Source organism: Phoxinus phoxinus (genome assembly GCF_949152265.1).
Source record: "Phoxinus phoxinus genome assembly, chromosome: 12".
In the NCBI taxonomy this organism is placed as follows: domain Eukaryota; kingdom Metazoa; phylum Chordata; class Actinopteri; order Cypriniformes; family Leuciscidae; genus Phoxinus; species Phoxinus phoxinus.
In genome coordinates, this window is record NC_136887.1 from 26,837,370 (window position 1) to 26,859,607 (window position 22,238).

The 22,238-nt window shown below is 35.0% G+C and overlaps 1 protein-coding gene and 1 long non-coding RNA gene across 6 annotated transcripts; one reads left to right on the forward strand and one right to left on the reverse strand.

Moving 5' to 3' along the window:
* Positions 1-1,208: 1,208 nt before the first annotated feature.
* Positions 1,209-21,924, forward strand: cabp2b (calcium binding protein 2b). 5 transcript variants are annotated; one of them, XM_079631224.1, is made up of 9 exons: positions 1,209-1,330; positions 2,077-2,240; positions 2,484-2,685; positions 14,427-14,669; positions 20,494-20,524; positions 20,617-20,748; positions 21,115-21,224; positions 21,352-21,499; positions 21,622-21,924. In XM_079631224.1, the coding sequence occupies exons 4-9, from the start codon at positions 14,478-14,480 to the stop codon at positions 21,645-21,647; spliced, it is 639 nt and encodes a 212-aa protein (XP_079487350.1). In that variant the 5' UTR covers positions 1,209-1,330; positions 2,077-2,240; positions 2,484-2,685; positions 14,427-14,477; the 3' UTR covers positions 21,648-21,924. The 5 variants fall into 5 exon arrangements, with proteins under 5 accessions (XP_079487350.1, XP_079487352.1, XP_079487351.1 ...); XM_079631226.1 differs by lacking the exons at positions 1,209-1,330; positions 2,077-2,240; positions 2,484-2,685 and adding an exon at positions 7,190-7,218; XM_079631225.1 differs by lacking the exons at positions 1,209-1,330; positions 2,077-2,240; positions 2,484-2,685 and adding an exon at positions 12,093-13,566.
* On the reverse strand, positions 3,884-6,864 carry LOC307008437. Its single transcript, XR_013799818.1, has 3 exons — positions 6,642-6,864; positions 4,649-4,804; positions 3,884-4,528 (listed from the first exon to the last, which is right to left on the reverse strand). It is a non-coding gene; the product is annotated as an uncharacterized lncRNA (long non-coding RNA).
* Positions 21,925-22,238: the final 314 nt, after the last annotated feature.

Sequence of the window (22,238 nt, forward strand, 5' to 3'; positions counted from 1 at the left end):
TAATTTGTGAATTTCAACAGTCTTTTGCAACAATCAAAGCCATTTTTTAACACACGATTAACTATTCTAGCCCACTCCTGGCTTAATTTATAAACAGCAGGATAACCATATTCATCTGCAGTCATAGTCATGAGCCGAAACACAATCAAAACAATGTTCTTCCACAAAATGCATGAATGAGTTTTGTTTTTAACTGCTGGTCCACTAGAGCATTAAACATTACTTTGCCTAATTAAATAATGTATTAGGACCTAAATTAGCTTTATTGATATTAAATAATAACACAAGGTTTAGTTTTGATGATGTTTATTAAATAGTTAATTTTTTTATCTAAATTTTTTTTTATAGGCCATAGAACAGGAAATGGTCACATCCTTATCACAAAAGTCAATAAAAGATCTTTGTATAAATAAACTAAGCGACCATGCACTTGCTTTTGTATAAACCTTGCCAGGACCATAGAAATATAAATCATTAACAATTGGTTGGGATCAAGTCAAGGTTGCTAAATTAAATTATGTTTGACTTTATTCTGCTATTTCAAGATAGCTCGTTATTTTTATTAATATTATTTTTTGAAAACTCTATTTATAATTAATAAATCAAAATTGTTCTTTGAAAGTTTTTCTTAAAATGTTTATATGATTATGCAGGAAATATATATATTTTTTAATTTCAGGCAAATGTTGCCTGAGTTACGGGCACAGTAAGTTCCCAAATTGTTTAAAGCCAAACTGCGATAAGTTATGTTTTTCATTTAATTGCACATTTATTTTTTTGTTCTTTAGTTTACTTTATCTATGTGAAACTCATTCAATGAGAGGACACATAAAAACTTAGCCGGGCTTGGCCACTTGGAGGCGCTATAACCCAACAAAACATAAACATTTACTCTAAATACGAAAAGTTGCATGCAGTAGGCCTATCTTAATCCAAGCGGGCAGTCTCATGTAATATAGGGCAATATATTGCTTTAAAAACGGTAATTCTCTGTATTCTAAATAAGTATTAGGCTACTCATCTTTATTAAGGAGCTTATGTCCTACACCCAAAACTATATGTTGCATTATATTCCCTGAATTAGACTACTTCTATAATTGTTTTTTTAATTAGCTATAGCCTAAGTTCACCGCAACGTATCCAACACCCTAAAGATAAATTATTATAGTTAGAAGATATTTCTGGTGTTAAAAAAATCGCATATTAATTTTTCATAGCGCGCATGCGCACAGCAGCGCTCGTTCAATTTGGGTACGTGAAATTTAGCAGCAAAATGGAAACATTTGAACGACTTTCCCACATTTACAGATGGAGAATATACCTGTGAAATGTAAGTTTTTCACTGAGGAAAAAAACATGTCTCAAACCAAACGCATAAAACACAAAATAGCCTATGTTTGCTGTGGTGGGTCGACTTCTAGGGCTGTTAAGATAAACTTGGATCAAATTAGTGGGATTGAGTGAACAATTTATCAAGAAACCGCTTTAGCCCTGATTTATTTGTTGGGTTCATTCTAGTCAGGTGTTAGAGATTAATCCCCGCTTTTCTTATCGTCTTTTATGAAACAGGCCTCTGCAGGCCTATAAGTTCTCTAAGGTAAAATATACTTTTGGTTATTTGGCACCATACTTTATGAAGTAGAATACTGTTTGAATCAATAGAAATATGCTACTTCCACAAGCCTTTATTCTCTAATGCAGCAGCAATGTAAATAGTGAAACTACATGAATGCAGAAAAACATAATAGGCCTAAATAAAAACGTTCTCTGACAAGCAATAACATTTTTATGTAGGCTACATCATAAAGCAAGTCATTATTGTTCATGTAGCCTACATTTTCATGTTTTTTTTTCTGTGCTATATTATTTAAATGGCATGTGTACAAAATGAAGTGAGTAAAGTGCACATCCATAGAGCAGCATTGATTTAAGTGCCATCAGTAATAAACTTGACCAAAGACAGATGGTTGTGGTGGAGCAACTGGATGTGGGATGGACAGTCATTGGATTGACTGTAGGTGTAACACGTTTTATATGCAGGACACGTTCCCCTGTTTCCTGCTTTGTCCTCCACAGAAACCTCCACATCTTCAAGGCAGCATATCCCAGAATAATGCAAAAGGGTTGCATTGTAGCCATTTTCATCCAGACCAGCATATTGAGTAACCTTGCTAAAACTCGAACCAAAGCTAACAATGTGGACATGATCGATTCCATGAACCAGCTCCATCTGACATGATGTAAGTCACTTCCATGATTGTATTTCCACATGTTAAAAGACAGTCTGAACTCTCATTTACCACACGGCACACTGGTGGAGTAAAATTGGTTAACTAAAAAGGAAAGAAATGTTTTTAAATGGCAACTTTATGTGTAATTAAAAAAAGCAAAACTATATAATTTATCAGAAGTAACTAGAAAGAGTTGAGATGCACATTTTACTGCAGTTCACAGTAGCCTTGAATATGATTCATATTTTTCAGATGTATGGAGAAGGTAATCAGCATGCATCAGCACAGATCAAATGAGGCACTTACAACATCTCTTCTTTCTCTTCTGACTGATGACACCATGGCGTGGAAAAGCTTGTGACCATCCAATCAGCTTTAGGAGAAAGACTAGCGACTTTGCCATCTGATCCACTCTAAACAACTTTGGAGAGGTTTCTTTTTAATGTGATTACAGGTTAGATTGCATTCCACATTCCACATAGGCTATAATATGTTCATTAAAATTTACGTGCCATAAATTGCAATATTTCGCTGAAAATATCTGACTAAAACCACTCAATGTAAAGCACCTGTTTTCTACTTACTGTTTTAAGTGATGATCAATGAAAAGTATGATTATTCACCTCAGTTTAGGTGCCCATCCTTTCTGAATTTGTTTGCTGAGATGTGCCAATCCTTTATGGGCTACTAAACCCTCAGACACACCTAAGCCCTCTCACACAGGTTTACATATTCATAACCAGTGGAACATATTTAAGAATTTGCACAATATTCTGTGAATGTTTTACCTGTTGAGACTCCAATAGATAGCACTTTCCCTGGTGCTTTTGTTATGCCAAGCTGTGTAGGATTATTAGTGGAAGTAAATATGAGTTGTTCCTAAGAAATGCATATTATTTAAGAAATATTATTTTATATCACATAACTAAACTAAATACATTATGACCTAATAAATAATAACCCAGTTTTATATAATAACAGTTTTGCTGGTGTTTAGGTTCCGTTACAACATTTTAAGGGTTATATTTGGTAAAATTAGCTGTAGGTTACCACTTTAGTGCGATGCTATTGCAGTACTTTTTTTGGTTCATTCTTTACCAAAATCTCTAGTTCTTCAGACCGATCATGTCAAAAAGGACAGATAGATTGTTCAATTTTGACAAAAAACAAAACAAAACAAAAACATGGCAAAGGAAGGCTTGAGTCTTGACTGAGCATTTTAAAGTTCACAGCAATTGCTTGTAAGTCTAAGGTGTGTGATCCTGATTTTATTATATTTTTGGACCTTTATCAGAGCAGGGAGAACTAGGACACCTTATAAACCAACGATTATTTTAATGATTATACATTTCTACAGTGTTTTATCATGTGGTACCTCATTTAGCTGTATCTTAAACTTATAATCTATGTGATATAACACGTTACAGCCTAACCTTGCTGTTGTTTCTAGGTTGCTATGGGTTTTACATTGCGTTGTGGTCCTGTATTATTCCTAACTGTGATGGCTATCATTCAGTCAGACCCCATGCCTTTCTCTCACACATAAGTTGGTCTTTTGAATAAGTTCCCCCCCAGTGAGCACTGTAAATGATGCCTTTAATTGATTGAAATAAAGGACTAAATTTGTGACCAGTATGTGCTTAAAATACAACTTTGTAAAGCACTTCATAAAGTACAACAAAAATTAGAATGAATAGAAATACTGTACATACCACTACTTCCACAAGTTTGAGTTTATTCTCGAAAGCTACAGCAACATAAGTGGTGGAACTACATGATTTCAGTAAGATAAGGAATAAAAATAAATGTTACTATACCATACAGCAAGTCACTGTCACATTTACATACAATGCACATCCATGTTAAAACAGTAACGATTTTAGTGCCATCAGTATTAAACTTGACCAAAGAGAGATGGTTGTGGTAGAGCTACTGGATGTGGGTTTGACAGTCATTGGACTGATTGTGGTCACAGGGCGTCTTATATTAAAAGGGCACTTTGCCTTGTTTCCTGCCTTGTCCGTCACACTAATCTCCACATCTTTGAAGCAACAGGAACCAATGTATTTCACTATGGTTGCATTGTAGCCATTTTCATCTACAGTTGTATCAATGTAGATTAAAAAGGTAGTGTTGAATTCACTAGAGTCAGTGGCAGATAAAGAGGGGCGATCAATTCCTGAACCAGCACCATCTGACATGATGTAAGTCACTTCCCAGCTTGCATTTTGACATGACAAAGGACAATCCAAACTCTCATTTACCACACGGCACACTGGTGGAATCAAGTCTGTGACCTAAAGAGAAAATGAATATATGCATGATATTTCTTTCCATTAAACGCCATTTGTGTTTAATGTAGTAATTATTGAGTAGGGAATCAGCATACATCAGTACAGATGAAATGAGGCACTTACACGCAGTATAGCATCTTGTCTTTCTTTCTCTACCTTGTCAACATCTTTCATTGCTTTATCCTCAGTGGTGACATCATGGTATGGAAAGGCCTGTGACCATCCAATCAGCATGCAGAGAAAGACTAGCGACTTTGCAATCTGAACCATTCTGATCAACTGAAGAGATTTTAAGAATAGATTTAGATGAAAGTTTATGGTTATAAACAATGATACTGGCAGGAGTATTCATTTCCGTGAAGCCATTCTAAGGTTTCTCCTTGTGTTTTTCACGTACAGGCGACAACGGTGTCGAAACGATCTCTGTTCAGAAGTATCCACAAAAACGACTAAAAAGGCTGTGTTATGCCTGCCAGGCCAGTTGTTGGCGATGCCACTTTGTAAAGGAACACGTAATACGCATGCACATGACGTTACCGTTTCCACAAATTCACGCTTTTTGTTGTTTACACAGAGACGACAACGGTATCGTTTTCGATACTTTTCGAAAACGATACCGTTTAAAGTTACAAAACTTGCACTTTAAAACCCGCTCTCAAAAGCTTCAGTTTTCAGGCCAAAACGCATAAAAAGTTTAACATTTTTATTTGAAAAACGGTGTCATGTAAACGGCCCCGATGTCTACATTAATCCAGATACATTTGAAAACGGTGTTTTCCTTTCAAAACGTTCATTCACACTTTCAACATTTTCAATACGTCTGAAAATCCTTAAATCACTGTACTGCACACGCACAAAACATAATTAAAGCTCATGAGATGATACAGAGAGAGCAGAGCAGACACGATTATTTTATTAGTAAAATATAATCCCACCATTGCGTCCAGGTTGCACTCAAAATCATGGACTAAAACGCAATTGATTCTAAAAATTGGATTTTGCCGCAGGACAGCGACTGTCATCTTCGCAGAAATGCAATATGAAGATTCTACAAAGGAACATCTCTCTTTAGCAACATGTATTTAGCAGTACAACAATACCGCTATAACCATTGATTTCTAAGGGCACAATATGCGTCAAATGACTAAACATGCGTTATCATCGAATTCCACACCATAGCTACAAAGCGAAAACAAATTTATCAACTTGGGAGAGCGCTTTCAAAAAGCTCCACCTTCGTTTTGGCCGTTCATTTACACGTCACTGGCGTTTTTGGGGGGAATTTTCAACATTTTGAAAACGGGTTTCAAAGTGCAAGTTTTTAAAAACGATGCAATTTTGATTAAAATTATGAGAGTACTGATTAAGATTTTCCAGTGTATAATCTCACAACACAATTTTTACAGCAAGCTCAAGAACTTTCATCATAACAGATTTCCCATTAAGTTCTTTCCAGTAGTAATCACTTCCTGAAAGCACACGCATCTTGTTGGGGTAATTTTGGTAACTAGGCTACGTAATCTTTCTCACGCGAAAGAACTGGAGAAGCTAAAAAAATAATGCAGGCAGCAAGAGTATTACTCAACTACCATACCGTTTCCCACTTCGTCATGCATTATGTTAGTCTTCAATAACAGGTAGGCTATAATAAATGTCTTTGAAAAGAGACTTGTAACTTTCTAAAATAAGCTATGAAACTCATCTGGTAATTACAAACAGAATTTTTATCACTCTTAAAACTAGACTTGATCAAGTGGTCTACACCATCTTTTATGAAGTTACCTCACTTAAAGACTTATTTAGTAAGATTTACTGAAAAGGTTTTTGATTTTTTTATCATATGTTAATTTAAAAAATCTTCTATAATAAGACTTGCTGGTTTTGTTTGTTTGGTTTTTATTGTATTTATATGATATTTGTATTTTTGTAATTTAATTTTTGCCATGAAAATAGCCTTGAATGCTGACATGGACCTAAATAAAACAATCTGAATCTGTAACTTTATAAAGGTTTATAAAAGTTAACAACAATCATTTATAGGCATGAAAACATATTACATGTTGTTCCAGCAATAAAAAGCCACTCAACGTTGTTTAATATGGAAATACTTACTTACCGTTATAAGCGATAAAATCTCAGTAATGATAAATGTAGAGAAATCTCTGGTAGTAAGATTCTGCGCCTCAGTTTAGGTCCTTCTCTTTTTCCAAATTACGTTGGAGACATGTGTTAGTAAGATTTCCTTCACACTCAAACACACCCAGGCATGTCAACATGACCCATTATATCATCAGCCGGTCAGTGGAACATGAGCTTGCACAATATGAAGTGATTGTTAGGCTGCTTGGTCAAGCTGTAAATTATTGCTAAGTACTGTATATTGTTCCTTCGAAATGAGGGAGTCTGTGACAGGAAGTGAGGCATACTGTAACGACATAAAAAAAAATTGCACTCACTTACATCACTTTCTTTATCTTATGTATGCTTTGTATTGTTGTAACTTAATTGGCTGAACACAAAAGAAGATATTTTGAAGAATATCGGTAACCAAACAGTTGATGGGCCCCACCATTTCTTTTTCCTATGAAAGTCAATGGGGGCCATCAACTGTCTGGTTTCTGACATTCTTCAAAATATTTTCCTTTGTGTTCAGCAGAAGAAATAAATTCATACAGGGTTGAATCAACTTGAGGGTGAGTAAATGATGACAGAATTTTCATTTTTAAGTTTTAAACCTTTTACTTTTAACAATTTAACAATTAATTGTTTCCTAGATGTGCAAACATATTTCCTTTAGGTATTTAATAGTCAACATGGACTTTCTGAGATTTCCTAATTTTTCTGAAACGGTTTGTTTGCATCACTGTTTCTCAACACTTTATCACGGTCTCAACCAGTACTTTCTTAATGGTTCAAAGTGTTTTATTATTTGCAATTGCATTTTACAAATTAAGCAAGAGGCAGACAAATTATCACACAATACATTTGTGTGAAGTAGAATAAATACTAAAGGGATATTATAGACTAAACCTTTTTGTTTGTTAATAAATGGATTGGAGATAAAGAGAGCTATGCTATTTGTCTAACTTAATGATCAAAGAGGAATCATTGCAGTTCAAGCCTCTACATGGCAATAGTTCACTTAAAAATTTAAATTCTGAAATTCATACAGGCTTAAAATAACTTGAGGGCGAGTAAATGATGACAGAATTTGCATTTTTAAGTTTTAAACCTTTTACCTTTAACAAAAGACAGCACAATTGTATAATAAAAGTACGTCATCAGCTATGTGGACATCTTGCGTTTATTGTTTCCATTGGCTTGTCTTGTGAAATCAAGGAAAGTGCGCAGTCCTCCGGAGAAGTCTTGGTGTTGTAATCCTGGAGTGAAATAAGCTAATTATTTTGGTCCTCCAATAGGGGGAGATAAACAAACAATTGTTCAGGTTTTGCTCAAACTTGTGGAGCTCATGCAGTCCATGCTTCCTTTAAAACAATCTGAATATTAAGAAAGTCTGACATTAGTGTAATGTTTGCAACTCAACTTCTGACTTTTTGGTTATTCTGATAAAAAAAACTTGTAATTGAAACATTTTTCATTAAATAAAAAAATACAAACATTTTCACTAGTGCTCTCAGACATTTGGACCTCAGTGTGTGTGTGTGTGTGTATATATATATATATATATATATATATATATATATATATATATATATATAGCCTATATACTTTTACCTTTTAGGATTGGTGGTAATGTAAAAGGGAAAGATGACAGTCAAATACTCTGCATCAGAGATTCAGTCTCAATGTATCACATATTTGCACTTCTAACTGATGTCTAGTTCTGTTGTGTAAAATCTGTTTTTCCCGTTTTAGTGTGGGATTATCTGAACTATAACAAGAGAGATTATTAATTCAAAAAACAAGAAAGCATCTGAGCACATTTACTGCTCTCAGTGAATCATCAGGACAAGTGATCTTGAGAGAGTCAGACTGCACTGTGATGTTTAATTCATCTAGACGAGACAGTTCACCTGTCAAGCATGTCTGGGTCAAGATATAATCTCTGGCCTGAACATAACACAAAGGAGAATAATCCAATCATTTGTCATTATTAGTATTTCATATCTTCAAGAAACTGCGTATGGTGCTTTCCACAAATAGAACACAATTAGACCTTAAACGATGAGATTTATCAATAAAAAATACATAGAAATTGGTTTAAAACTTTTAAACCAATGGTTGGGTTTGTCCATATTTGACCCACACTGTTGACAACCCAGCATTTTTAAGAGTGAGAATATAGAAATACAGTTTCCATACATTCTAGAAAAATAGTGAATAAGTGTCTTAATTTTAATATTTAAAATATTAATATTTTTCTTTGTAGCACGCAAACTCCTTTGGATGCATGCAATCTGTCAGACACTGCAGTAAATTATTTTTTAGAAATTAAAACTATAATAATTATACAAATATAAATGATGCAATATCAGTGCAACAGACTATTTTAAAGTGATAAAATTGTTGTATCATTTTATTTGTTCACTCAGAAAAAAAGGTACAAAAGCTGTCACTAGGGTGGTACCTTTTCAAAAGGTACATATTTGTTATTAGCCCTTTTAGGGACTAATATGTACACTTTACTTACTAATATCATGTACCTTTACGGTATGCCAACATGCACCCAAGTGTACCTTTTAAAAAGTGACAGTGACAGCTTTTGTGCCTTTTTGTTCTGAGTAAAGTCAAGAAAGGTCAGGCAGTGAGACGGGACGAAATCTTTGTTTTCTAGGGGGATGCAGTGATATTTTTGTACACTATTTGTGAAAAGTGCACGGTTGTTTTTTAAAAGACAAATGGTATGTGGAAAAGGAATTAGATGATTATACTTAATGGTGAATGTGATCTGAACCTGATCAAACAGATATAAGGCCTTATAATATTTATCAGTACATGTGGCATTTAATATGTATGACTGATCAATAAGCAATATATCCTTATACATTACAAGATCTAATTTCTCTCTTTTCTTATTCATACCCACTTGCCCCTTTCCTTACCCTTTCCGTCTCTCTTTCTCCCTTAACCTCCCTACATCCCTCTCTCCTCCTACCTTTTCCCTAACATTTGATAGATTGCAATTAGATATCCTTGTAAAATCAGCAGGAGTCGTTACTCAATCCTGCAGTTTACATTTCGGTTTAGTCGTCAGTCAATGGCGTCCCCTCTTCTCCCCTCACCCTGAGTTCACTGCGTCTGACGCACAAATACTCCCCTGTTTTATCTCCTCTTTCATTTTCCGTTACTGAGCTTTCTCTTCTTCTCTGACTGTGTAGCTCTTTAACCATAAATTATACATCAGGTGAAGGTGACAGACAGAGAGAAGATTTCATGCTATGATCATTAAATCTACTTAAATATGAAGGGTTAGATAAGCTGAGCATGAGTAGAGGTGTTAGGAGATACATTTAAATGCACTGATCATATCTGAAAAGATTACCAAGCTAAACACAAATGTGGGCATATAAGCTGTCTATAATGAGGTCACCATCATTTATATCCTATAGATATCTGTGAGATTGGATCTCAAAATATTGAACCTTTTAATATATATATATATAATATATATACACACAGTGGTGGCCAAAATTATTAGAACGGTAACATTTTTAAAATGTTTTAAAAGAAGTCTCTTCTGCTCACCAATGCTTCATTTATTTAATCCAAAATACAGCAAAACCAGTAATATTGTGAAATATTTTTCAATTTGAATAGGCTATATTTTAAAATGTAATTTATTCCTGTGATCAAAGCTGAATTTCCAGCATCATTACTCCAGTCTTCAGTGTCACATGATCCTTCAGAACCTTCATTCAAATATGCCGATTTGCTGCTCAAGAAACATTTATTATTATTATCAATGTTGAAAGTGGTGCAATTTCTTTTCGGTATTCTTTATACATTTCAAAAGAACAGCATTTATCTGAAATAGAAAGCTTTGCAACATAATAAATGTCTATTGTCACTTTTGATCAATTTAATGCATCCTTGCTGAATAAAATTATTAATTATATAAAAATAAATAATCTAAAATAAATTGCAATTCAGGAATCAAGTAAATCTCAGAAAAGGGCTCAGGATAGGTTGTTCTGTCTGAAAGGGCCTAGAAGTAAACAGTTGGAACATCCTGACGGTCCACGCTGCTGAGAGCAAAGATGAATATGTAAATATGCGCTGCTTAGTTTATCTTATTTTCATAAATTAAGAAATAGAAAATTTCTCTCACCTGCAAATGCACTTCACTGACATAAACGATATGCTTTTTATAGTTGTATTAGCTATCGTCCAATCAATATATCTTTTGACTTAACTAAATTTATCTTAAAGAAAATTTCAGACTGACGTTTTAATTACACTTTTTATGCAAATTCTGGTCATCAGAACACAAAAAGAATTATAATTTGATAATGACGTTACAGTTAGCCTAACATGTTCAGTCATCAAATAACCAAAGTATTACCCTTACAAAATGAACCATAATGGTTAAAAAAAAAAAAAAGGTTATTGTAGTTAACCATGGTAACCACAATTTAGCAATGGTTTTGCTAGTTTCAGGTAGGCTATTTTTTTGTGTAATGGTCACCAGGAGTGCCCTTGAGAGCCACCAGAGGGCACTCCACAACAACAGACTATTGTCATTCCCTCACAAACTACATCTCCCATAATTCATAATTAGCACTCATTGTTTTCACCTGTGTCTCATCTTCTTGTTTGCTCACCCTATATAAGCCTGGTTCTTTCTGTCGTTCCCTGCAAAGTCTTGTATGCGTTTCACTGCATTTCTGAGCGGTTCTCCATGTTCTCCATGTTCTCCATGTTCTCCATGTTCTCCATGTTCTCCATGTTCTCCATGTTCTCCATGTTCTCCATGTTCTCCATGTTCTCCATGTTCTCCATGTTCTCCATGTTGTTCTCAACCTCTGGATTTGTTCGTCATTGTTTGTACTGATTACCCATTGCTTTTGACCACTGTCTGTTATACGGTTTATGATCTTGGATTTTTTTTAAAACTGCATTGGATTCTCAACCTTCGTGTCTCGGAGCATTTCGTTACAAGTCGGCTAAAATGTGGTTATACAAATGGTAATCAATCTGCTAAAGACTACACTTTTACTATAGCCTAATAAATCATGGATCATTTTCGTATATTGATCTAATTTCAAATGCTGTATTAAACTAATTTCAGAGCTCAGTATACACTCTAAAAAAATGCTGGGTTGTTTCAACCCAATTTTGGGTAAAATATGGACAAACCCAGCCGTTGGGTTAAATTTTTACATTACATTTTTAACCCAACGTTTGGGTTTGTCCATATTTTACCCAAAATTGGGTTGAAACAACCCAGCATTTTTTAGAGTGTAGGTTATGGGTTATTTTTATGGCTGCAAAATAATAACCTAACAATAAGAATTAATGTACGTTCTGTATAAGTTACTTAAAAGTCCTTAAATCTATCCAGTAACAGAATCCATAAGAGAATCATAAGAAATGGAGGTTGATTGCTGTGGCATCAGAAGAACATATCCAGATTTAGAGAACAGGATGACAAACGATCATGGTTTATAGTTGATGTTTGTTCTACATTAATAGTATTCAAATAATATAAAATAATTTAATGTAAAAAAAAAATAAACATTATAAAACAAAAACTGGCAGAAAGCGCTATAAAATACAGAAGCAAATTTCAAATGAATAAATGAATGAATAAATAAAAACAAGCAAAAAACAGTGTGTAAAGCGAGGATATGCGTGTGAGATTTCATATAAACCTTTGTTTTTATTTATTTATCTACTAACACAGAAACCCCTTATCTTACCAATCCAATGCACTTTAGAATGCAGCCTAGAACTCAGACCGAAAAGGGCAAATGAAAGATAAGGAGATAGAGGTATCGGATGGATAGAGTGTCACCTTCGGAATGTTAGAAAGCCAAAAAGCAGACACGGTATCCTTCAGTCTTTCTTTGCCCTGTTGGACAAAACACACCTGGGCAGAGAGAAGGATGACAAACTGTGGACTTCTACAGAGGAGCAGATGACCGAGTCGGATGGAGAGAGACTTATAGGCATCATTAGAATGAAAGATGTGGCAAAGCAGAGAGGTTTAAATTGATTTCTTTTATTTTATTTTATTTAAATTACCACATTTATCTAGCCTTCCTAATTCAGCTTGAGTTACTAAATAAAGTTCTGAGAAATTCACAGGAGAGTAACAATTGCAATTGCATGGAGGAACCTCTGACAGGCTCATATTGGGAGGGGTAAAACAGGTGTTGTCTTACTGAGAGAGAGAGAGAGGGGGAGAGCGAGAGAGAGAGAAAGAAAGAAGAGAAAGAGAAAGAGAGAGCGTGCCATTGTTGCAAGGATGTTCATGATTATTCGAGAGGGATCAGCAGGAGGGGCAGGTAGTACCGGCGGCATGAGCGCTCCACCGGTGAGAACGGCGAAACAGGTAAAGTCATATATGTGTGTGCTTGTATTATATGAACTATACATTTTTTTGGATTCCCAGAGAGTGTTTTTTGTCTTTAAAATATTCTGCTCTGAATAAAATCAGCTTAAAGGGAAATTGTGATTTTTGCTATGTTAAAATACCTTGTTTTTTCCCCAGCTTAGTATGCACAGACAACTAAACATAGATTGATTTCCATGTAAAGCGTAACTCTTCGGCACTATAAAAACATGTCTCTGTTTGTTTGAGCTCAGCCTGCCAATGACATAATGACATTTGTGGGGGGAGGCCATCTTACTTGACCGACCAAAACCTGTAAAAAATAAATAAATAAAATGTCCCTGCCATTCTGTTTGCTGTATTTTAAGATAGAACTTAAGCCGGGGACACACTTAACGATTGTAAGGCCTATATGAATGTTATTTGATACTTAAGACTGATCACAAGTGTGCTGAGTCAGAGACAGTTGCGTCTAGTCGGTGTTCACAGTTGGTGTTCAAAATCTGCTACAGTCGTTGGAAAGTCTGTAAGTGTGTTCAGTTCAGTCTTAGAATGTTTCAGCTAGTCGTTAAGTTTGTCCCCGGCATTACACGTCACTGTTAACATTAAAGTTTAAATGAGCACGCCAGCACGGCCACTGTAATTATGCTGGATGAATAGTTTAATTTAAGTAAAATTATGTTTACCTTTGTTTACTTGTGTGTTCGACTTGAAGCGGCGCTGCACAGACCGAACGGTGTATGACATCAAAGTAAAGCGAGAGCGATTAGCATGCTTTCGAATCGCGGTACTTTGATGTCATACACCGATCGGTCTGTGCAGCGCCGCGTCAAGTCGAACACACCTCGTCTATATTACAGTACAAACAATACAGTCAACTTTGATTGGTTCATTTAAGTTAGAAGCTATCAGTCAAATCTTGATGACAGTTTTTGCTCTACTCACAATTACCAGCCAGTGCTCTGACTCCACCCACTGTGACTTTTATTTTTTTTCTCTTAAAAATAACCTGTAATCAAAATGTTTAGTAAGGGTGGCGGCGTGGCGCCATATTGAATTTTACAAGGATGAAAATGAGGCTGTGAGGCATTTGGTTCTATTATGGTAATTTTTACAACTCAGAAGTTTCAAAATGATTTTATGGAGTTTTTGTCTACTTAAAGTCTTTTGGAACGATCAGTATGTTGGTAAACAGCACCAGTACAGTGACTACAGTCTATTCAACACACTTCACAGCCTTGTTTTCATCCCTAAAATTAAATATGGTGCTACCCTGACTAAGGTCTATGTTGCTTATAATTGCAATTATTTTTTATAATCAGTCCCCAGTTGCTGATTAATCATCAGCTTAGTTTAGGATGTCTGACCTCTGGTGCCTTCTGACAGGTCCAAGCCGCAATCAAGAAGAAGGTGGAGAAACAGAGGAAGCAAGTTGAAATGGGTGTGGTGGAGGTATTCAACAGCAATGCAAAACCTAAAACGGGACAGCGAAAGAATCAGCCCATCCTTCCTCCCAGCAGAGGTGGAGATGGTGAGGAGGACTTTGAAGAGGATCCCGCTGAGACTGGGGAATCGAAGGAGAAGGTGGAACTCGACCTCGTACCTATCGTCGAGTCTGTGTTTGGCCAAGTAAGACTGCACAATAGCACCCCCTGCAGGCCACCATTCATTTCCCATACACATATCGCCTTTTCATACTACTACAGCAGTCGAAGTGGCCCACTACTACCTTAAATTCTGCTAAATAAATTAATGTACATTTTTTGTGAAGTATAAATTACATCCTGTAATCTAAGTAGTTTACCTGATTTTATTTTAGTAAGCATGTTATTTAAAATAAATGATTCATCCTGATTAACTGACTACAGGTTAGTAGATTTAATGGTAAAAATAGGGTTTATATAGTGATTCATAAGAAATAAAATGCACGCCAAAACATCAGTTTAATGGTTTTCTTGGTAAATCTAGAATTCATTATCCATTATGTTCTATTCACCTTTATCCACCTGACCTGACCCTCAAAATGGACTTTCATTGGAAAATTTACTTGAGGTTCACTTTCAGTCAGGTTAATTTAGTGTTATTTTAGTATTATTTATATACTATTATAGGTTTTAGTAATATTTTGAATAATCTTTTATGTATTTATTTCAGTTTTCATTTTATTTACATTTTTAGTTTACATTTTAACGATAATAACCCTGTTCAATCTTAAACAATATTTGTTACTTGACTTAATTTAATTTAGATGCTACCACATGAAACATTTAGTTTTAGTTTTCAGATGCATGTTTATATTCTGGGAAGGTAATACTTCATTATAGCAGATAGGTGGTTAGGTGACTGTCAGGCATGAGACGACAGGTTAAGGAGCTGTCCTAACAAGCACGTCTGTCCCCTCGTGGTTCATCCGCTCACGATCTATAGTCTTAGCCTTGTAGTGTTGCATTCCCACATAATAGGATAACCTTGCGTCCAGTGGTAATCACTTGATATCGAGCTTGAATCACCAGCGGTGAGCACACTAGAAACCCAATCTTGCCCACTCACCTTTCTGGAAGAGGGATCATTGTTTGTTATTGTCATAATTATTTAATTGGCTTGGAGACATAGATAGCTACAAACTCATTTAGGATGATGCATTTACTGAGTCATTGCCTAAGCTGAATTTAATAAACATCTTTTCTTGCGTATCTTTTGTCAAAAGTACTGAAATTGCAGGTTATGTTGGTATATACCATTTTGTAGCTACATTTGCAAAGTAATTTTCATTAGAGCATTCTCTGAAACTCTATCCATATAGTTTAAGTCACCTGAGAATGGGTATTGTTAGATAAAAGGGTTAACACATATAGGTTGACCAGTCTGACATCTGATTATCTTTAAGTCAATTAATAAAGCAGAGGATCTGAACTGGATGCGCGAGTAACTCTCCACTTAAATGGGAGGGTAAGAAAAAGAGTGTTTTATTTCTGAAAATCGATTTTAATAATAAATTAAACCCCTGCTACACATATGGCATTTTTCAAAAACAAGGAACTCGAGGATGATAGCTAGGTTTTGTTTTCCATCTCAGGCCAATTGAACTGTTTCGACATATAAAAGTGTTTTAATAACCATGGATTTGAATAAATTCTGTATATTAGTGCAGCTTTAAAGATTTAAAAAAAAGGGCTTTCAAACTTTTTGATGCCAAAGACCCCCAAATAAGTAATAATTGTTACTTAAAAAAGTAAGTAAGTATTTACTATTATTAAAAAAATTATTTTGAGGGACCTAGTTTCTAAAACATAAAAGCATTTTTACATTTTCATGTTATACATGTAAAGATCCATTTATAATCTGTGAGGGGTAAAGGTGTTATAAAGACAACATCATTTTTGCTAGAATAATTAATTGGCATTTATATTGTTACTGTACTGAAGCAAGTAGCCTAACTAAACGTTTATTTTACATAGTAAACATATTTATTTGAATTAAGTGGACTATATGCCTATTCTACCTTTTATTAGATTAATGTTAGATGCAGAAAAACATTTCCAGCTTAATTTAGATTAAAATTATTTGGAATTATTTAAAAAATGATAATGCAATTGTTTTTTTAGTGATTGTTTTACAATACATATTGTTCCAAAGTAGTGTTTTAAAATATTTGCCTTAAACATATTTTATCATTATTTTAAGTTTACAGCCCTCAAAAACATTTTGTAAAATCTTTTTTTGCTAATTTTTCAAAGACCTCCAGCACCTCCTTGTGGCCACTTTAAGATCCTTGTTCTAAAACAACTACTTCATGTATATATGCATCTGTGTGTATGGCTTTTGGTCAACTCTGATAGCAAATAAAACAAAACACTGATTATAGCCGTTTATATACTGTCTATGATTATAGCAGCATAACCTAAATGGGTTTCCTGTCATGTTTCCCTGTCAATGCACACAGAGAACACTAGCGTTTGCTATTACTCATGCAGTGTACAGCAGCTGGTGAAGTCAAACACATCTGGGACTCAATAGTCCCACAATGCTCCGCTGCTCATAGAGTGACCTCGTTTGACTTGACTCTAATCTGTTGGCTCAAACATGACTCAAACAAATTCTTCCTCATACACACCACAACTGCGTCATGATGGTTTTTATTATACACTATTATACAATAACGTGTAGCATTTATCTACATTTGCTGATCTTTTCTTTTAAACAACTATGTTGGCACAAAAACACAATTTCTGCTTTCACAGTTTCAACGTGTATGTGAGTGGATTAGAGTAGATTATCATTCTGGCAGGATACAGGGCAATGTCGCAGGATTTTACTAAAATATGAGTGCGGATTAAATAGTGGTTCTCTGTTCATCTGCCCAAAGGTGTGCTTTGATTAGACTGGGATTATCACATGCACATGCACATACACACACGCATACTTTCACCCGTTGTTAAAAAGACAATCATTCAGTATTTTTCATTGGACTCTTCATAGTAACTTTACAAACTAAGCACTCTTTCTTAGTGGTCTACCAATATGTTTTTTATATGTCTGATACTGATATCTATCCATTTGGCTGATATAATAGCTGTGCAATCTGAGACCACTAATGAAAATGCTGCAATTTTACATAGAAATGTGAACTCCACAGGTTTATGCAAATTTTGCAAAACCTGATGATCATGTGGTTTTTGAATTTGAAAATGATCCAAAAATAGTATCCTGTTCTTGAGTGGAAGAAGAACATCTGATATCTGTCTTTACAAAGGAGATCACATGATCAATGCCATACATTTTCTCTAATATTTCAGAATATTATTTTTTATTTTATATAATCCTACAAGGTTTTTTTAAATACAATTTTGAATCCCAGGATTTCACAGGGGTGTGAGACTTCATAGCATATTGGATTTTAAATGTTATCATTTAATGTTGAACAATGCAGAAATTGAGTGAAATAAATGCACTTATTTTGCACAAGATGTAGGACTCAAAAGAAAAAACATTAGTTTCCAATTAGTCATTGGAAATAAAAAATATGCACAATATATGAATATCTCCTGGTTAATCGACCACTGCTCTTCCTTGCACTTATTTGTTTCTCAAATCTCCTTGTGCTCACTGTACATCATCCCGTGGCTCTCCGTCTTTTAATCTGAAATAGGGATTAAAAAAGCTTCTCATTTCTCACCCTCCCCTTACCTCCCTGTCCCGCTCGGCCTCTCTCTCTCTCGCTTTCATTTTGCAAACGAAATCATTTGCACTGGACAGCAATCTGTGAGGAAAGTGAGTGGATAGGGAAGAGAGGAAAAAGGCAGGGAGATTTTTTAAACGAGATGTGAATAGGGAGAAGTATTGTTCTATGAAACATTGGTGTTGTTTGTGGTTTGCTTTGACTGATAGTTATACGAGAGGGTCTGAGATGAGAAAGAATGCAAAGGTTTAACGAGACATTTTTAACTAAGTAACTAAACAACATGGACTTTAAGTAGCTTAATATGGAAGCAGGCGAGTGTTATATTGTTATAACACTCTATAAATTAATTATATAAAAAGAACAGAAGAAGTGAGGTTGGAAACATCTGAGGATTAAGGCATGGGGAACTGCACCAAACCATCCATGAAAAACAAAATGAAGAAGGTAAGAGAAACCTATTGAAAGGTCAGGGCCTGTATGTCGAGGAACTGTTTTTGTGTTGAATGTAATATTGAAGTGAGACTTTTATAATCTAGATATTTTGTTATCAGTATTTTAATATAATACTTTAGTTTATAGACATGTCAAACAAAATTGGCTAAACTGTGCTTAATTAGATGATGTCTCAAGTAAAATTTGGCCTCACCCTAAGGGTGTGGCTGAGGGTAAAGTGGCTGGGCCAGTGGCGCCAGGGCCCGGCCCACCCGGAGACGCTGACGGAGAAAATGAAGTAACTTCTGAGTTTAAGGAGCCTCTGAATGCACTGGTCCTAAACTGCACCATGCTACATAATATCGTCGGACCCGCATGCATCTTCCTAAGACAGGGCTTCGCAAAGTCACAGCTCGTATGTACTATGAAAAACTAAAAACATAGTGTCTCATTGTCATTCTATTATTCTCCACTTGCATTAGTAGAAAAGATCACATCATCGTCATTGTGAATCATCTACTACATTTCACTCCCGTCCACTGGCTTGTTGTAAAATAGCATGCAGGGAATGGAAAGATAATTCATCCTAAAGTGGGAAATACAGTGATGTTTGCAGGTTTGTTTCATTTTCCTGCTTAAGCTTATTTGTTCAGCAGCCATCAAAAGTTGTCCAAAACGATCGCTCACTAGTTTGAGATCAGTAAGTTTAAAAAAAAAGTTTTTGAAATAAGTTTTTTTCTTTTTAATTGTTGCACCCTGCAAGGCTACATTTATTTGATCAATTATTTTGATTCAGTAAAAACAGTAATATTGTAAAATATTATTACAATTTAAAATGATATTTTCTACTCTATTATTTCTATTTTAATATATTTTGAAATATAGTTAATTCCTGCGATGAAAAATCTGTATTTTCAACAGCCATTACTCTTAGTCTTCAGTGTCAGCAGTTGTGTTAAAAAAAACATTTTTTTTAAATAGAAAGTTAAAAAGAACAGTATTCATTTATTTGAAATAACATTTTTTTTTACAATATACATGTTTACTGTAACTTTTAAACAATGAATGCATTGCTGAATAAAAGTATTATATAATGCACTGTAAAAAATTCTAACTCAAACATTTCTAGTGATTGACATTGATAAAATTACATTTGCAGAATATCACTTGGGCCAATTGAAACATTTAGATGTGACCGCCAGTCACTAGACAATTTTGAGTTGGGGAGGTTAGACATTTTTTACAGTGTGTTTGACTTTAAATTTAACATTGTTAAAAAAAAATCGTCTCTGGTTGAGATGAATAACAATGGTTTATTAACAATGCTTTTTTTATTAAACAGTCACTGTGAGGATATGATATTCAGTTAACCGAGAAAAGATTCTGCGCTGTATTTGCGGCATATGCAATCCACTGGTTTAAGTGTATGCATGTGTGTACTATATGGTATTGAGTATTGTAGATAAAGCTGTAAATGGAAAAGAGAATCATCAATGGGATTTTCTCATATGCACTCTGTTTAACCTCATCCACTCTCTATGCTTTGCGTGTTTCTCTGGGCCCTCCTCAAGTTAAACCCCCCAAATCTCCTTATCTTTTAGCTGCTGCCGGGCAACTTTCACTGTGTAATCTAGTGACTACCCATGTCACTACATTATTACACATTGGAACCAGTCCTCAAACTCACATTTTATCCCAGTTTCTCATTTCCATAAACCCATGTTTTGTCTGAGACGTTTTTATGATTCAGAGAGAGAGAGAGAGAGATCATGTCAAACAGAAACATGTCTTCAAGTGCATCAGTGTTTAACGTCTTTCTTATGTCTCTTGATTTAACAGGACAGGGAACTGCGGCCAGAAGAGATAGAAGGTATTCACAGAAACCACATGCCTCACCCAAGAGTCAGATTGGAAAACACCCTATTCCTGCATTTCAACATCTCTTTCCTTGTATTTATGCAGAGCTAAGAGAAGCCTTCAAAGAGTTTGATAGGAACAAAGGATACATCAACTGCAGGGACCTGGGCGAATGCATGCGGACGATGGGATACATGCCGACTGAGATGGAACTCATTGAACTGAGTCAACAAATAAGTGAGAAAGCAGTTATGATCTGTGGCAAAACGCGCATGCAGATATTATGGTATTATAGTCCAAAAGTCTGAAACCATAAAAAAAAATCTGGGATTTTTAATTAAATTAAACTTTTCAGTCTTCTGATTTAAGTTGTTTAGTTGATTATTAAATGTAATAATAAAACGTAAACATTTTGTAATAATTTATAGAAAAAAATCAATCTTTATATAAAAATGTCTGTATTTTTAAGGATAAAATAATAAAATGTAATTAACTTTTTTTTTTTTTTCATTTATTTAACATTTTGTATTAATTTACAGAAGAATAAAAAGTAGAAAAAAAATCAGTGCTGTTTAAAGTCATACATTCTCTGTTTTTTTTAAGGTGGGGGTAAAATCGACTTTGAGGACTTTGTGGAGCTCATGGGCCCCAAAATGCTGGCAGAGACAGCAGACATGATCGGAGTCAAGGAGCTGAGAGATGCCTTTAAAGAGGTACACACACTCACTCACTCACACACACACACACACACACACACACACACACACACACACACACACACACCACAGTGTTGACTATAGCCATCAGAGGCCTTATTATCAGCATTTTACCGGTGTGCAGTTTGACTCCAATGGTGATGGGCATATCAGCGTCACAGAACTGAGAGAAGCCATGAAAAAGCTGATGGGACAACAGCTGAAACCCAGTGATGTTGACGATATCCTTCGTGATGCCGACCTCAACGGGGACGGACTGGTTGACTTTGAAGGTAAAAGAGAAAGATGGTCAAATTAGTTTGACTAATATTCGCATTTCTTAGCATTTTCAGTTTACCTCACTGAATATACTGTATTTCTGTTTTCCTTTTTGTTTTTCCTCACAACCTTCCAGAGTTTGTGAGGATGATGTCACGTTGACGGAAGCCACACAGCAATTTTACAGACTTTATTTTCATCACACGGGACGCGGTGCAGCTATCTGAATGTTTTTTCGATAGGCCTCAAGAGATAAAATTTGTAAAACATATTTTTTAATTTGAATTAAACAGTGTCTCATTTCAGTATAGCCTAATGTTGTAATTGTACTGTTTAATTGGTATACGGAGATATATTTGTCTGATTGCGAGTGTATTGAATTTGTATAGTGTGCTTAATTTTTTTTAAATAAAATAATTTGATTACAGTGGTTTGATAATTACCTGTTCACGTCTCTTCTCTTAGCTAGCTATCGAGCAGACTGTGATTTTAACACATTCACCCAGAGAATGAGAACAGTGCCGTCTACAGCCTCATGAGATCAAGTTGCTTTTTTTAAGGCTATTTATTTTCTCATAACTTTTGAACAGTTTGTCAGAAAATTGTGACCTTGGTGTCTATGGATTTCTTGTCTCATGCCGAATCCGAGGATTTTGCCAGAATTTAGTCAGAAATTGCAATATCTTTGGATCATCATCAGCATTCCTTGAAGGTAGCCTACATGAAAAGTTTGAACACAGTGACACCTAGTGT